Source organism: Rhinoraja longicauda, chromosome 41 (assembly GCF_053455715.1).
Source record: "Rhinoraja longicauda isolate Sanriku21f chromosome 41, sRhiLon1.1, whole genome shotgun sequence".
Lineage (NCBI taxonomy): Eukaryota > Metazoa > Chordata > Chondrichthyes > Rajiformes > Arhynchobatidae > Rhinoraja > Rhinoraja longicauda.
The window spans coordinates 4,384,723-4,401,863 of NC_135993.1; the positions used below are offsets into that span (position 1 = coordinate 4,384,723).

General features: G+C 47.0%; 1 protein-coding gene across 1 annotated transcript in view; it reads left to right on the plus strand.

Annotated features, from left to right (window-relative positions):
* Positions 1–204: 204 nt before the first annotated feature.
* The window catches only part of LOC144611678 (serine/threonine-protein kinase PAK 4-like), a 44,836-nt gene continuing 27,899 nt past the window's right edge, over positions 205–17,141 (plus strand). The window contains 2 exon segments of the mRNA XM_078430896.1: positions 205–224; positions 890–1,114. Of these exon segments, the coding sequence (XP_078287022.1) occupies positions 911–1,114 (204 nt within the window). The 5' untranslated portion in view covers positions 205–224; positions 890–910.

Genomic DNA, 17,141 nt, shown 5'->3' on the forward strand with positions numbered 1-17,141 from the left:
TTATTTTCTTATATAACCTGCAAACCTGTTTGCCTTTGGAGTGTGAGAGGGAAAAGGAACACCCGGGGAAAACCCATGCAGGTCACGGGGCGAATGTACAAACACTGAACAGACAGCACCCGTAGTCAGGATCGAACCCGGGTCTCAGGCACTGTGAGGCAGCAACTCTACTGCTGCGCCACCGTGACGCCATTTTGTGTTCCAGAGAGCCCAACAGCCTTAAGGTAACGCAACCAAGAGATATTTTGGTGGCATAATCCCAGCCATTCGGAGTTGGCTAACGTCTGAAAACTTATTTATGACAAGAGAGAGCTGGATAGAGCTCTTAAGGATAGCGGAGTCAGTGGGTATGGGGAGAAGGCAGGAACGGGGTACTGATTGAGAATGATCAGCCATGATCACATTGAATGGCGGTGCTGGCTCGAAGGGCCGAATGGCGTCCTCCTCACCTATTGTCTATATCGAAGCAAAATTTAGTGACTTTGGTAAACTAGAGGTGTCTGATCTCTGTGGCTTGGGACCATTATAAGGTAATATATTCACCTATTTAAACCAGCAACAAACACCTTCAGGTGTTTGTATAAGAGTGTGCTAATAGTGATGCCAATATTATGCTGTTCTCAATGTAACCCTTCTTCAGACCCTGAAACAGTTAGACAGGTATATGGATAGGACAGGTTTGGAGGGATATTGACCAAACGCAGGCAGGTGGGACTAGTGTAGCTGGGACATGTTGACCGGAGTGGGCATTTTGGGCCGAAGGGCCTGTTTCCGCACTGTATCACTCTGTGGCTGTAAGTTCACTTTTTACGCATTGATCTCAAAAGCATAGCTTACGGTTTTTGCTTTGCTTTGTTTTGCTTCAAATTGTTTTGCTTCAATTTGCCAGGACTAGACAATCATCTCCAACATGTTCGGCAAGAAGAAGAAGCGGGTGGAGATCTCGGCGCCGGTGAATTTCGAGCACCGGGTCCACACCGGCTTTGACCAGGAGGAACAGAAGTTCACCGGGCTCCCCCGACAGTGGCAAAGCCTCATTGAGGACACGGCCAAGAGGCCCAAGCCGATGGTCGATCCCTCGTACATCACACCCATCCAGCTGGCCCCCCGTAAGGTAGGTTCACAGCGCGGTCACTGCTCGGGTCAGCGTGTACCTCGTACAGCGAAAGGCTTTTGTTGCGTGCTAACCAGTTAGCGGAAAGACCATGCATGATTACAATCAAGCCACTGACAGTGTACAGATACATATTAGTGTAAGAAAATAACTGCAGATGCTGGTACAAATCGAAGGTATTTATTCACAAAATGCTGGAGTAACTCAGCGGGTCAGGCAGCATCTCAGGAGAGAAGGAATGGGTGACGTTTCGGGACGAGACCCTTCTTCACACTGGGAAGAAACTGTCTCTGAATCTGGAGGTGTGCGTTTTCATACCTTTCGCCTGAGGGGAGAAGAGGGAGTGGCCAGGGTGTGACTGATCCTTGTTTATGCTGCTGGCCTTGCCGAGGCAGCGTAAAGTATAAATTGAGTCGATAGAAGGGAGGTTGGTTTGTGTGATGGTCTGGGCTGCGTCCACAATTCACTGCAATTCCTTGCGGTCTTGGGTGGAGCTGTTCCCAAACCAAGCTGTGATGTATCCTGATAAAAATGCTTTCTACGGTAGTCTGTGGAGTTTGTAGCATCATGAATTAAATAAGACAGCAGAGTGTCAGGGATTATGGGGATAAGGCAGGGGAATGGGGTTAGGTGGGGGAGATTGATTAGCCATGATTGAATGGCAGAGTAGACTTGATGGGCCGAATGGCCTAATTTTGCTCCTATCACTTATGAATGTGAATAGTGTCAGGTGTGGGAAAAACGGCTGAGAGAAGTTGAATGGTACTTTATGTCACACATACAGAGGTACAGTGAAATTAATTATTGTATACAGTTCAGTACAAGTATCACTATACATAAACACTTAGATACATCTTAGGTGAACATCTCAGATACAGTAGAAGTGTGTCTTCTTCTTGCGTGTGGCGTGCACAGCCTAAAGTTGTAGGTCAAGGGTGGACATCCAGGCCAGGGCAGCAGCATCAGTTGCTGGGTGGATGGCCTTGATGCCACCAGGGAACAGCCTCAGTGAGCAGCCGTTCACCATGTGTGGGATGGTCTGGTCTGGATATCCGCAGTGGCAAGCAGGGCCGCCTGTCTGTCATCCCCCACTTGTGCAGGTGATGGGCTGTTCTTGCATGGCGGGTGCGGATCCTCGAAGGGCCGAATGGCCTACTCCTGCACCTACTGTCTATAACAGTATACAACTTGTTTATATGTAGGAAGGAACTGCAGAAGCTGGTTTAAACTGAAGACAGACACAAAAAGCTGCAGTAACTCAGCAGGTCAGAACAGCATCTCTGGAGAAGAGAAATAGGTGACTTTTCATGAAAGTACCATTGAGACCCTTGCTTGCCATGGAGGTCAAATCCCGGAGGTTTCACTGTGGGGTCTGTGATGACCTCTCCGTTGTTGGTGTTGCCGTTTCTCCAGGCTCTGCGCCGCTCAATCGTGCGGTCAAAAGTCTTCCAGGGATTTGGCTGGAGACCAGAAGGGTTTGCGGGACTTCAGGCGCGTGTTGGGCAGATTGTTCAAGTCAGCGTGAATGGGAAGGTCAGGGTCAGCCTCGATGGTGCTTCCAATCTTTCCACATCCTCTCCCTACTGCGTATGCAGGGAGGGTCACTAGTGGCATTGTCAACAGTGACACCAAAACACTACATCTATCAGATTGTGCACGTCGGGTTGATTGCATTAGTCAAAACAGGGTGGACTACGAAGGTTGCAATCTCCCACCCCTGTGCAGTGATAGTATACTGAGACAGTGTACAGAGTCGCTAGATTTGACAGCAATTTCAGGTCCCAGTTGAATGTCAGATGTTGTGTGATCCTGGATTTTGTTCCTTGTCAGTGCTGAACTTGCTGTTCCCATCCGGTCTTTGAGTTGAATATTGCAATGGGCCTTGCTTGTCCCTTAAAGTGAGGAGGAGAAATCAGAACAACATGCACCGTGTGGAATTCATTGCCACAAGAAGGCTGTGGAGGCCAAGTCAATGGATATTTTTAAGGCAGATTGATAGATTCTTGATTAGTACGGGTGTCAGGGGTTATGGGGAGAAGGCAGGAGAATGGGGTTGAGAGGGAAAGTAAGATCAGCCATGATTGAATGGTGGAGTGGACTTGATGGGCCAAATGGCGTAATTCTGCTCCTAGATTTTATGAACACCTTGAAATCAGGTGGTGAATTGCGTCTACCCTATGAGACTGATGGAATTCTGATCTTGAGAGCAATTATTAACTCTTCATTAGACAATAGGTGCAGGAGTAGGCCATTCGGCCCTTCGAGCCAGCACCGCCATTCAATGTGATCATGGCTGATCATTTTTAATCAGTACCCCGTTCCTGCCTTCTCCCCATACCCCCTGACTCCGCTATCCTTAAGAGCTCTATCTAACTCCCTCTTGAATGCATTCAGAGAATTGACCTCCACTGCCTTCTGAGGAATAATTGAAAGAGAAGACCAAATGTTATTGTTTTATTGCAATTTCAGATCATATATGCAAAATTAGCTTATGATCCAGAGAAAAACATTTTATACTTATCAAACTGACAATGCAAATGGGTCTGAGCATTTCCATTCTGAAGTAATCCTGATGAGATTCCAGGTCACAGTCTTATTATTAATATAGAGTATTAATATTTAAATTAGTTTTAATCAGTATTAAAATAGAGAAAAAAAGATTATAAACAAGTTGCATGCACAAAGCTGGAGTAACTTTGCGGGTCAGACAGCATCTCTGGAGAAAAGGAATACGTGACGTTTCGGGTCGAGACCCTTCTTCAGTTCTTCAGACTGAAGAAGGGTCTCGACCTGAAAAGTCACCTATTTCTCTTCTCCAGAGATGCTGTCTGACCTGCTGAGTTACTGCAGCTTTTTGTGTCTATCTTCAGTTTAAACCAGCTTCTGCAGTTCCTTCCTACATATAAACAAGTTGTATACTGTTATAGACAATAGGTGCAGGAGTAGGCCATTCGGCCCTTCGAGCCAGCACTGCCATTCACTGTGATCATGGCTGATCATCCACAATCAGTACCCCGTTCCGGCCTTCTCTCCATATCCCTTGACTCAGCTATCTTTAAGAGCCCTATCTAACTCTCTCTTGAAAGCATCCAGAGACTGGTTAGCGGTAGCGGTAGACACAAGGGCCTGCAGATGTTGGTTTACAAAAATAAAAGTGCTGGAGTAACTGCCCAGCTTTGAGGGTCAGACCATCCAAGCAAATACCGGCTACTACAGTGTTGGAAATCTGAACAGCGGGGAGAAAATGCTGATCAGGTCAGACGGCAGTAATAGTGAGCAAACTTAATTGGCGGCCTTCTGTTCGCTCTGCTAATTGGCCAGCAGAAGAAAAAAAAAACATGTTTTATTAATCATCCATTCAACTATGTGTTTCTGCGAAACTGGTTTTCTTGCATTGTTGTTGGAACTCAGTGTTTCTCCCAACTTTCATCCCCAGTGAAGTCATTAATTCTGAAAGGCAAAACGAAAGCAGGTGACATTTGGTTGTCACACCCTGTGCATCTATATTTTGTTTGCTCGTTATTGGGATAAATTAGATTCGGGCCTTTGCATTGGGAAGTTCAAATAAATTATAGAGGTTGACGTTTTGATTTTCCATAGATGTTGGTGAATGTCCTTTAGTACAGCTTAGAGATACAGAGCGGAAACAGGCCCTTCGGCCCACCAGGTCCGTGCCAACCAGCGATCGCCGCACACTAACATTATCCCTGGGATGGCAGGACTTTCATATGAAGAAAGACTGGATAGACTCGGCTTATACTCGCTGGAATTTAGAAGACTGAGGGGGGATCTTATAGAAACATATAAAATTCTTAAGGGGTTGGAGAGGCTAGATGCGGGAAGATTGTTCCTGATGTTGGGGAAGTCCAGAACCAGGGGTCACAGCTTAAGGATAAGGGGGAAGTCTTTTAGGACCGAGATGAGAAAACATTTCTTCGCACAGAGAGTGGTGAGTCTGTGGAATTCTCTGCCACAGAAGGTAGTTGAGGCCAGTTCATTGGCTATATTTAAGAGGGAGTTAGATGTGGCCCTTGTGGCTAAAGGGATCAGGGGGTATGGAGAGAAGGCAGGTACGGGATACTGAGCTGGATGATCAGCCATGGTCATATTGAATGGCGGTGCAGGCTCGAAGGGCCGAATGGCCTACTCCTGCACCTATTTTTTATGTTTCTATGTTTCTATACTACATATATTAGGAGTGTGGGAGGAAACCGGAGAAACCCACGCGGCCTAGGGGAGAATGTTCAAACTCCGTGCAGACAGCAGACATGGTCAGGATTGAACCTGGGTCTCTGGCGCTGTAAGTCAGTAACTCTACCGCTGCCCAACTTGCCATTCCAAATTTGACTTGTGATATTAAAATGTGTGTGCTGCATCTGATCCCTCTCAACAAGCTCAGCTCACCACTGGCAGCACTCCCCCCTCCCCCCCCCCCCCCCCTACCTATTTTAGATGCTGCTTTATACCGAAGATAGACACAAAATGCTGGAGTAACTCAGCGGGTCAGGCAGCATCTCTGGAGAGAAGGAATGGGTGACATTTCGGTTCGGGACCCTTCCCCAGGCTGAAGAAGTTTCTCGACCCGAAACGTCACCCATTCCTTCTATCCAGAGATGCTGCCTGTCCTGCTGAGTTACTCCAGCATTTTGTGTCTATTTCAAGATGTTCCTCATCTCCCAAAATGTGAAATTTTACTCACAATTGCCAGAGGTTTGAGGAATGTTCTTGTGATTTTGAATTTCAATGCTGGGAAACACTTATTTAAAGTTTTATTATTCCCTTGATCACTTTCCCCGTATCTGTCCACTGTGGACGGCTCGATTGTAATCGGCAACGACCCAAAAAGTCACCTATTCCTTTCCTCCAGAGAAGCTGCCCGACCCTCTGAGTTACTCCAGCGTTTGTGTGTCTTTCTTCGGTGTAAACCAGCATCTCCAGTTCCCTCCTATAGATTTTCTCTGGGGCAGTTGTGGATGTACGATAAATGCTGTATAAGAAAATAACTGCAGATGCTGGTACAAATCGATTTATTCACAAAATGCTGGAGTAACTCAGCAGGTCAGGCAGCATCTCGGGAGAGAAGGAATGGGTGACGTTTCGGGTCGTGACCCTTCTCCAGACTGAAGAAGGGTCTCGACCCGAAACGTCGCCCATTCCTTCTCTCCAGAGATGCTGCCTGACCTGCTGAGTTACTCCAGCATTTTGTGAATAAATACCTTCCCACACATTAATTTGTATCATGGCTAACAATATTTTATACGCATCTTTTATGTGCTGTGTTACTTATCATTACTCAAGCTCTGAATTCTCATTTTCTTCCACATTCATCACCTTTTGCCTTCCCACATATTCTCTCCCATTCCCAATCCGACTCTGAAGGGTCTCGACCCGAAACGTCACCCATTCCTTCTCTCCCGAGATGCTGCCTGACCTGCTGAGCTACTCCAGCATTTTACAATAAATGCCGTCCTTGACAGCAACCCTGAAAGAATGGATAAGAAAAATAAAATCAAAAAACAGCTTGGTTGAGTCATTAATCCACATCTGTCAAAGTAACACCTGATGTGTGTAATTTGTGTGAAAAATTTCAATATCCTTTCTTGTTTCCTCTTGCATTCTTTTATCATTCTTGGTACTTTGAGCTGCATTCTTTAATAATCTGTTCTATTTCACTCGATGTTGATAATTACTGGGTATTAGCGGGTGATTCAGAATTTGAGGTGACGTTCTGTTGCTTTATCATTTTTTTTGCGCTGATATGATGCTGTGTTTCCCGTCTTAATGTTGAGTAAGTGCAGGTTTCTGGGGCCTCAAGGTAGTCGTGAAAGGACACGGCTGACTTGTGAGACGGGGAGAATAAAAAATGTGCTCTCACGTCGGCCTCAGTGTATCTACTGTCAGCCGGTGCCTGTATCTGACTGGTACTGGGGCTGTAGAAACATTCCACCAAATGGATGATGTGACTTGCTACTTGCTCATTAAAGATAACATCATCTTTTTTCTAAACTGAGAAGCGTTTGTTGGGACTCAAATCAATTTTTTTTAAATATATTGTCAATGCCGAATTAAAATGATGTCAGTTTATGCCACATTCACTGTTTGGAGAGTTAATGTGCTGGAATACTGTGGAGTCAGGATTGATTAATTCACCCTCTTCAGTCATGCGGGGGATGAAGTTATTTTATCTAGTTGGTTGCATTAAATAAAATGGATCAGGCGTGTGTCAGATCCTCACATAAACATCACCCCCTTCTCTCCTTCAAACCGACATAAAATGATTAGTAGATGCAAGGGACTGCAGATGGTGGTAACTTGAAAAGCACAATTTTACTTTAGTTTTTAGTTTGGGGATACAGCGCGGAAACGGGCCTTCAGTCCACCCCGACTAGTGATCACCCCGACCAGGATCACTCTATCCAGTGTCTGAAGAAGGGTCTCGACCCAAAACGTCACCCATTCCTTCTCTCCCGAGATGCTGCCTGACCTGCTGAGTTACTCCAGCATTTTGTGAATAAATACCCCGTACACTAGCACTAGTGAACATTAGGGACAATTTTACCAAAGCCAACTAAGGATCTCGACCCGAAACGTCACCCATTCCTTCTCTCCCGAGATGCTGCCTGACCCGCTGAGTTACTGCAGCATTTTGTGTCTACCTTCGATTTTAACCAGCATCTGCATATCCCCCCCCCCCCCCCTCCCCACCCCCCCACAAGCCTGTACGTCTTTGGAGTGTGAGAGTAGACAATAGGCAATGGGTGCAGGAGGAGGCCATTTGGCCCTTCGAGCCAGCACCGCCATTCAATGTGATCATGGCTGATCATTCTCAATCAGTACCACGTTCCTGCCTTCTCCCCATGCCCTCTGACTCCGCTATCCTTAAGAGCTCTATCCAGCTCTCTCTTGAATGCATTCAGAGAATTGGCCTCCACTGCCTTCTGAGGCAGAGAATTCCACAGATTCACAACTCTCTGACAGAAAAAGTTTTTCCTCATCTCAGTTCTAAATGGCCTACCCCTTATTCTTAACCTGTGGCCCCTTGTTCTGGACTCCCCCAACATTGGGAACATGTTTCCTGCCTCTAACGTGTCCAACCTCTTAATGATCTTGTACGTTTCGATAAGATCTCCTCTCATCCTTCTAAATTCCAGTGTCACCCGGAGAAAACCCACGCCGGTCACGGGGGGAACGTACAATTGCTGGAGTAACTCAGCGGGTCAGGCAGCATCCTTCTCAATAAGCGTGCCGACCCAAAATATCACCTCTCCGTTCTCCACAGCTGCTGCCTGACCCGCAGAGTTGCTCCAGCACTTTGTGTAAAATGCTCAGGTGTGATTCTGTGGTGAAGTCGTGTTCCAATTACTTCTTCTTTCGGGATTGATGACTGCATACTTGTTGAACTGTGGTTGGTTTAATTTTTTACCAAACCTCTAAATAACTTTGTTAATTATGTTCATTGTGCACACGGCTATAAATCTGGTCGGGAGCTACAAGCTCGAGAGGGTGAAAGTCATAATGTAGTCATTGACTGTTTTACAATGAGCTGTGAAATAGTGCAGACTCACGTAATGCATTTGGAAAAGAAATGGGCACATTTTTCTTTTTTTCCAGAAAATGCAGTGAAGTTCTGTGGGGCCGGATTTGGAATAAAACTGGATGGATAATGTCTCCTTTAATGAGTGTCTTTTAGATTCTGAATTTGAGCAGTCGATTAAAGAAGGAAAAGCTATGCGTTCATTGGATGACTTTTATGTCATTAGGTAGCTCTTCAACGTTACAGTTCAGAACTTTCAATTGAACAAGTTAATAAGTGGAGAAAATGTATTAGTCATTGAGAGCCAATGTACTGAGTTTTCAATAGACAATAGACACTAGGTCTATTGGAGGAGTAGGCCATTCGGCCCTTCGAGCCAGCACCGCCATTCAATGTGATCATGGCTGATCATTCTCAATCAGTACCCCATTCCTCCCCATACCCCCTGACTCCGCTATCCTTAAGAGCTCTATCTTTCTCTCTCTTGAATGCATTCAGAGAATTGGCCTCCACTGCCTTCTGAGGCAGAGAGGCATTTCCACAGATGAGATACTTCCTTTGATTTAGAGGTGCTGCACGGGATAAGGCCCTTCAGCCCAACAAGTCCATGTCGACCATCGATCCCCGTTCACACTAGTTCTATGTTATCCCACTTTCGCACCCACTCCCTATACACCAGAAGCAGCTTGTAGAAGCCAATTAACCTCCAATTGGTTAATAGACACACAATGCTGGAGTAACTCAGCGGGACAGGCAGCATCTCTGGATAGAAGGAATTGGCACCATCCTATTCCCTCTGGTCCAATCCCTCCCTACCCATGTCCAAGACTCCTCACACGCCCTTTGTTTCAGCCCTGCACGGCCCGGTTTTATCTTCTCCCCAAGATCCATCGTTTCTGCCTGCTCCTGTCCCACTGAATTAATTTCCACATGCCTAGACTCCATCCTATCTCCCCTGGTCCAATCCCTCCCTCCCTACCAAAGTCCAAGAAACCTCACAGGCCCTTTCATTTAACCAGCATCTGCAGTTCCTTCCTATCCAATTGGTTAATTGTAGGTTGACCAACAATCTACTTGACATTCCACCCTCAAAACCCAACTCTTTGACCATGCTTTTGCCATAAAGATTAAATTCTACCTGGGCAGCACAATATTGTGTTGTTAAAAAATGCTGTTTAATTTATGATGCGAAGTACCTGGACTAGCAACGCAAAAGAACCTGGTGGGTGGGAGATGTATTGTGATATTGATGTAGTGACTGAGAGGCACTGTGTGCGTGTGTGTGTTGAATTTCCAAACTCAGCTGTCTTCCCTTGAGGAAAATCTCAAACTGGGTATCACCCTGGAAGTGCAACTAGATTAGGTTTGACACGTTTAAACTTTTTAATCATAACTCGACTGTTATTATGGCTTCAGTCCAGGAGCTCCACCTCCCTTCCCCATCCTTCTCCTGAACTATTGACAAGGCCACTTCAGACCATTAAATTCTGCTCGTTAAAATGAATTGGTCAGAAAATCAAATTGCGTGCAAATTCTTATCTTGTGTAAGCACTGATAGGGAATAACCACACCCTTTCCACATCTTAATTCGGTCTGATTTTCTGTCTGTACTTGAAAGCTGATGTTCGTGACTCTTATGCTGTTGTGTTGTAGTTCATGATTTTACATGCGTAGGAAGGAACTGTAGATAGACACAAAATACGGTGGTAACTCAACGAGACAGGCAGCATCTCTGGAGAGAAGGAATGGGTGACGTTTCGGGTCGAGACCCTTCTTTAGATGCTGGTTTACAACAAAAATAAGACCCAAAGTGGATGTACACCTTGACCTGAAACATCACCTATTCCTTTTCTCCAGAGTTGCTGCTTAACCCACAGTTACTCCAGTATTTTGTGTTTATCCATGCTTTTACATACTGGCCTGGCTTTTTAATTTGTTCCAGATTCATTGCGATAAATATTATTGCCTCTCTTCACTATTGGGGGTCATTTACAATTCCCATTTTTTCCTCCTTGAATTCCCATTTTTAATTCTGCGTGTATAAATATTTGGGGGGAGGGGAAAGGGGTGGTACCCGCCTTTACCCAGCCCTTTGTCTCCCTGCCCTTGCAAATCTATCTGCAGTCTAACTACAAACTGGCTCACTGCCCAGATTGCCACTGAATGAAATATTGTGTCCTGTCCATAGCCCCTGATTCACAGTGAATGAGTAAGCCCCATGGGACTTGAGCTGTACTACTTCCAGTTTGATGATTGCATTGTGAATACCGTGTGTTTTTTTTCTGTGTAAATAGAAAGCCTTGCCGGTAATACATAAAGAGACTACTCAGCATTTATCATCAAGGCTGCAGGGTTGATATCGATTGAATTGTTCATAATCTATTTCTATTTCATGTGATTCAACAAACCTGGACTATGGGCAGCTCCCCTGCCTTTCATTAGTTTAGTTTAGAGATGCAGTGCAGAAACAGGCCCTTCGGCCCACCGTGTCCGTTTTGTTAACTAGATACCTCCAGTTTCCCTCTCCACTGACGCTCGGTCAGCAGAAGGGTCTCGACCCGAAACGTCACCTATTCCTTCTCTCCAGAGATGCTGCCTGACCCGCTGAGTTACTCCAGCATTTTGTGTCTAGCTTTGCCTTATGAACGGTTAATTTAGTTTAATTTATTATAGACAATATGTGCAGGAGTAGGCCATTCGGCCCTTCGAGCCAGCACCGCTATTCAATGTGATCATGGCTGATCATTCTCAATCAGTACCCCGTTCCTGCCTTCTCCCCATACCCCCCTGACTCCGCTATCCTTAAGAGCTCTATCTAGCTCTCTCTTGAATGCATTCAGAGAATTAGCCTCCACTGCCTTCTGAGGCAGAGAATTCCACAGATTCACAACTCTCTGACTTATTATTGTCACTTGTGAGATGCAGTGAAAGGAATAGATGCTCTTCGGGAACAGCACACGGAATCACCTCGTTCTGACGCCATCTTGAAGGTAGATAGAGCTCTTATTGACAGCGGAGTCAGGGGGTATGGGGAGAAGGCAGGAACGGGGTACTGATTGTGGATGATCAGCCATGATCACATTGAATGGCGGTGCTGGCTCGAAGGGCCGAATGGCCTCCTCCTGCACCTATTGTCTATCGTCAAAGTCTCTGAAAAGTCCGATCTTGGCCCAAGTAGCTACGCAATGTTGTATATTCTCACTTTAAGCCATGGTGGCAGCACTGGGTGGATGGTGTAGGGGTCGGCCTGGCCCAGCGCCATGCCGTCAGCTCCCTGCGCTGGATCCACTCGCTCGCCAGACCGCTGCTGTAGGACCTCCCTTGGCCTCCTCCACTCCGCCAACACCACCTCCAGCAGTCGCCCTGCAAAGTGGTGTGACTCGAGTGTTCTCACTATTTTATTCCTCCCACAGACGGCTGCAGTTCCACAGCTAACATCAGTTTAGTTCCGAGATCGAGCGTGGAAACGGGCCCTTCAGCCGACCGAGGCCATCAATCACCCGTTCACACTAGTTCTGTTGTCCCACTTTCGCATCCACTCCCTGCACGCCAGGGGCAACTCAGAGGCCAATTAATCTACAAACCTGCACATCACATCCAGCTCCCTTCCTCCTCCCCTCCCCTATTCACCTCAGTTCAATAAATGGCTGAGACTGTATCAACATCTCATCCTCACTGGACAGAACAGTCCCTGAGGTAACGCTGTTTGAACAAACTTTATTGACACGTGCACCGAGGTACAGTGAAAAGCTTTTTGTTCCGTGCTAACCAGTCAGTGGAAAGATGACGCATGTTTGCTATCAAGCTATTTACAGTGTAGAGATTTAAGAGTGTGGCACGATTGTAATATGTGATTGTAGATCAGCTTCTGTGGCTAGCATGCAAATAGTCACCTGGGTTGGGCGCCATCTTGGAAGCTTCCAGAATGCCAGAGCCTGTCTGTCCTGCACTCACTCACTTCTGATCTTCTGTCGATAATCACCCCAGTCACATTCCTTTGTACTCTGGAGATGTCAGATTCAGGGTGATGAAAATGGAAGGAATCTGGCTGTACATTTAGCTGTGAACAGATTCCCTGATAAGTGTGCACTGTGATCTAGAGATACTATGTAAGCTTATATCTGTTATGCCGTCAAGCTTTTCCACAGCTGTGTCTGACTTTTGAATCAACATCGGCTGTGTTGCAGTACAGCACAGGAACAGGCCCTGTCTGTGCTGGACAAGTTAAACCCATGGAAGTATTGTGCTAATAGTCCACTCCACTCATCATTTAAGGCAGTCCCTGACCAGTAATAATCCACTTGCACAGTGGCGTGGCAGCAGAGTTGCTGCCTGACAGCGCTTGCAGCGCCAGAGACCCGGGTTTGACCCTGACTACGGGTGCTGTCTGTACGGAGTTTGTACGTTCTCCCTGTCAACCGCCTGGGTTTTCTCCGAGATCTTCGGTTTCCTCCCACACTCCAAAGACCTACAGGTTTGTAGGTTAATTGGCTTGGTGTAAGTGTACATTGTCCCTAGTGTGTGTAGAGCAGTGTTAATGTGCGGGGATCGCTGGTCGGCGCGGACTTGGTGGGCCGAATGGCCTGTTTCCGCGCTGCACCTCTAAACAAATTGGCCATTGATTAAAATGCAATCCAGACTGAAGGGTCCCGACCCGAAATGCTGCCTATCCATTCCGTCCATGGGTGCCGCCTGACCCGCTGAGCTCCTCCAGCACTTTGGGTTTTGACTTCAGTCGGGAGTACAGTAAGAATGCCGAGGTTTCTGAGTGGTGCATGTGGTGACCTCACCTGTAAGGTGCTGGCAACACCAGCCTTTAATGTTAATACGGCACTGTCCAAGAGAGAAATAGAACTAGAATTAGAAATAGAATTCAACCCTACCTTGATTGTGTGTTAAGACTGGCTTCCTCTCCCACAGTACAATGCAACACTGTGAGTATTGATCTTGAAGATGAATCTAAGTATATTGCAAAATAATAGTGCATAAAGAGGCCATTTGACATCAAGGTTACGCTGTAACGAGCCTTCTCTCTCCATTTAACACTAAGCGCGGGACGGTGGCACAGCGGTAGAGTTGCTGCCTTACAAAGCTAGAGATCTGGATTCGATCCATTATACACTAGAATTTAGAAGGATGAGAGGAGATCTTATCGAAACGTATAAGATTATTAAGGGGTTGGACACGTTAGAGGCAGGAAACATGTTCCCAATGTTGGGGGAGTCCAGAACAAGGGGCCACAGTTTAAGAATAAGGGGTAGGCCATTTAGAACTGAGATGAGGAAAAACTTTTTCAGTCAGAGAGTTGTGAATCTGTGGAATTCTCTGCCTCAGAAGGCAGTGGAGGCCAATTCTCTGAATGCATTCAAGAGAGAGCTAGATAGAGCTCTTAAGGATAGTGGAGTCAGGGGGTATGGGGAGAAGGCAGGAACGGGGTACTGATTGAGAATGATCAGCCATGATCACATTGAATGACGGTGCTGGCTCGAATAGACCTATTGTCTATTGATCCTGACTATGGGTGCTTGTCTGTACGGAGTTTGTACCTTGTCCCTGTGACCTGCGTGGGTTTTCCCCGGGTGCTCCGGTTTCCTCCCACACTCCAAAGACGTACAGGTTTGTCGGTTGATTGCCTTGGTGAAATTGTCCCTCGAGTGTGTAGGATAGTGTTGATGTGTGGGGATTGCTGTTCGGCGCGGACTCGGTGGGCCGACATTAGCTTTGTCACGTTCATCCAGCTTCCCCCAATGTTTCTACACTAATCACTTCAAGCATTCATTATGGGCACATGTTCCACACCCTGTCCATTCTCACAGTAAATCGCTGGAATTTAGAAGATTTAGAAGATTGAGGGGGGATCTTATAGAAACTTACAAAATTCTTAAGGGGTTGGACAGGCTAGATGCAGGAAGATTGTTCCCGATGTTGGGGAAGTCCAGAACAAGGGGTCACAGTTTAAGGATAAGGGGGAAGTCTTTCAGGACCGAGATGAGAAAGTTTTTTTTCACACAGAGAGTGGTGAATCTGTGGAATTCTCTGCCACAGAAGGTAGTTGAGGCCAGTGCATCGGCTATATTTAAGAGGGAGTTAGATGTGGCCCTTGTGGCTAAAGGGAGCAGGGGGTATGGAGAGAAGGCAGGTACAGGATACTGAGTTGGATGGTCAGCCATGATCATATTGAATGGCGGTGCAGGCTCGAAGCGCCGAATGGCCTACTCCTGCACCTATTTTATTTGTTTCTATGTAAAGAAGCTTCCCTGGATTCTCCAGTTGTGACTGTGTGGTATTTCTACCCTCTTGCGCAAGTGAAACTTATCTCTTCACAACATCTACCATGCCAAAATCTCTTCATAACCTTAAACGACTCTATCATATTACCCCAGCATTTATTTTGAGAAAAGACTTCCAGCCAGTTTGATTAATTTTAGTACTGGCTGCTGAGCCCGTGAAAATTGTAAATGGTTTCCATTTTAATTTAGTTTAGAGATACAGTGCGGAAACAGGGCCTTCAATCTGTGCCGTCCAGCAATTCCCACACAGCAGTACTATCTGACACACTAGGGACAATTTACAATTGTACTGAGCGGTAGAGTTGCTGCTTTACAGCGAATGCAGCGCCGGAGATTCAGGTTCGATCCTGACTACGGGTGCTGCACTGTAAGGAGTTTGTACGTTCTCCCCGTGACCTGCGTGGGTTTTCTCCGAGATCTTCGGTTTCCTCCCACACTCCAAAGACGTACAGGTATGTAGGTTAATTGGCTGGGTAAATGTAAAAATTGGCCCTAGTGGGTGTAGGATAGTGTTAATGTACGGGGATCGCTGGGCGGCACGGACTTGGAGGGCCGAAAAGGCCTGTTTCCGGCTGTATATATATGATATGATGATATGATGATGAGCCAATTAGCGTACAAACCCTCTTGGTCTTTGGAGTGTGGGTGGAAACCGGAGCACCCGGAGAAAACCTACACAGGTATAGTTTTTTTAGTTTAGAGGTACAGCGCCCTTTAGCCCACTGAGGCCCTAGGAAACAGGCCCTTCGGTCCACTGAGGCCCTAGGAAACAGGCCCTTCGGCCCTAGGAAACAGGCCCTTCGGCCCACTGAGGCCCTGGGAAACAGGCCCTTCGGCCCACTGAGGCCCTAGGAAAGAGGCCCTTCGGCCCACTGAAGCCCTAGGAAACAGGCCTTTCGGCCCACTGAGTCTGCACTGACCAGCAATCCCCACATATCAACACTGTCCTACACACACTAGGGACAATTTACACATACACCAAGCCAATTAACCTACATAACTGTACGTGTTTGGAGTGTGGGAGGAAACCGAAGATCTCGGAGAAAACCCACGCGGTCACGAGGAGAACGTACAAACTCCGTACAGACAGCACCCGTAGTCGGGATTGAACCCGGGTCTCTGGTGCTGCCAGCGCTGTAAGGCAGCAGCTCTACCGCTGCGCCACTCTGACCACCGACGGGGAGAATGTACAAACTCTTGTGCAGACAGCACCCGTAGTCAGGATCAGGATTGAATGGCGGGCGGTGTGAGACACCAACTCCATCGCCGCACCACAGTGCTGCAGCCCCTCAGGCTGGGCTGTCGGTGGCAAAGGGGGGGCCTGTTGGTTGACTCTCTGTGCAGCATTCCACTGGGACGTTTCCTTGCATCAGAGAACACTCGGATAAGGGTGACGAGGGGGCTGCAGTTCGATCTCTGGTCCTGTTACAAGTTGCAGCACATGTCAGAGCGCTTAGACCTATCGGCTGGGAAAGAAGATAGACGCAAAGTTGCTGGTTGAGGAAGTGGCCTGACCTGGAAAATCACTACGCTTTGTTCCCCCAGTGACGCTGCCTGACCCGTTGAATTACTCCAGCACATTCTTCATGATCATCATATATATACAGCCGGAAACAGGCCTTTTCGGCCCTCCAAGTCCGTGCCGCCCAGCGATCCCCGCACATTAACACTATCCTACACCCACTAGGGACAATTTTTACATTTACCCAGCCAATTAACCTACATACCTGTACGTCTTTGGAGTGTGGGAGGAAACCGAAGATCTCGGAGAACACCCACGCAGGTCACGGGGAGAACGTACAAACTCCTTACAGTGCAGCACCCGTAGTCGGGATCGAACCTGAGTCTCCGGCGCTGCATTCGCTGTAAAGCAGCAACTCTACCGCTGCGCCACCGTGCCGCCCCATTGTGTCTCTCTTTGGCATAAACCAGCATCTGCAGTTCCTTTCTACATACTAGGAAAGAATGTAGAGAGGAACTGTTCCTGGTGTTGTCAAACCATGTAAAAGCTTGTTCAGACTATGGTAGGTGGGGCGATAGCACGGTATGAAACTTTGTCTTTGATCTTATCGAATCTATGCTCCAGTTTCCTCCCACACTCCAAAGATTATTAAGGGGTTGGACACGTCAGAGGCAGGAAACATGTTCCCAATGTTGGGGGAGTCCAGAACAAGGGGCCACAGTTTAAGAATAAGGGGTAGGC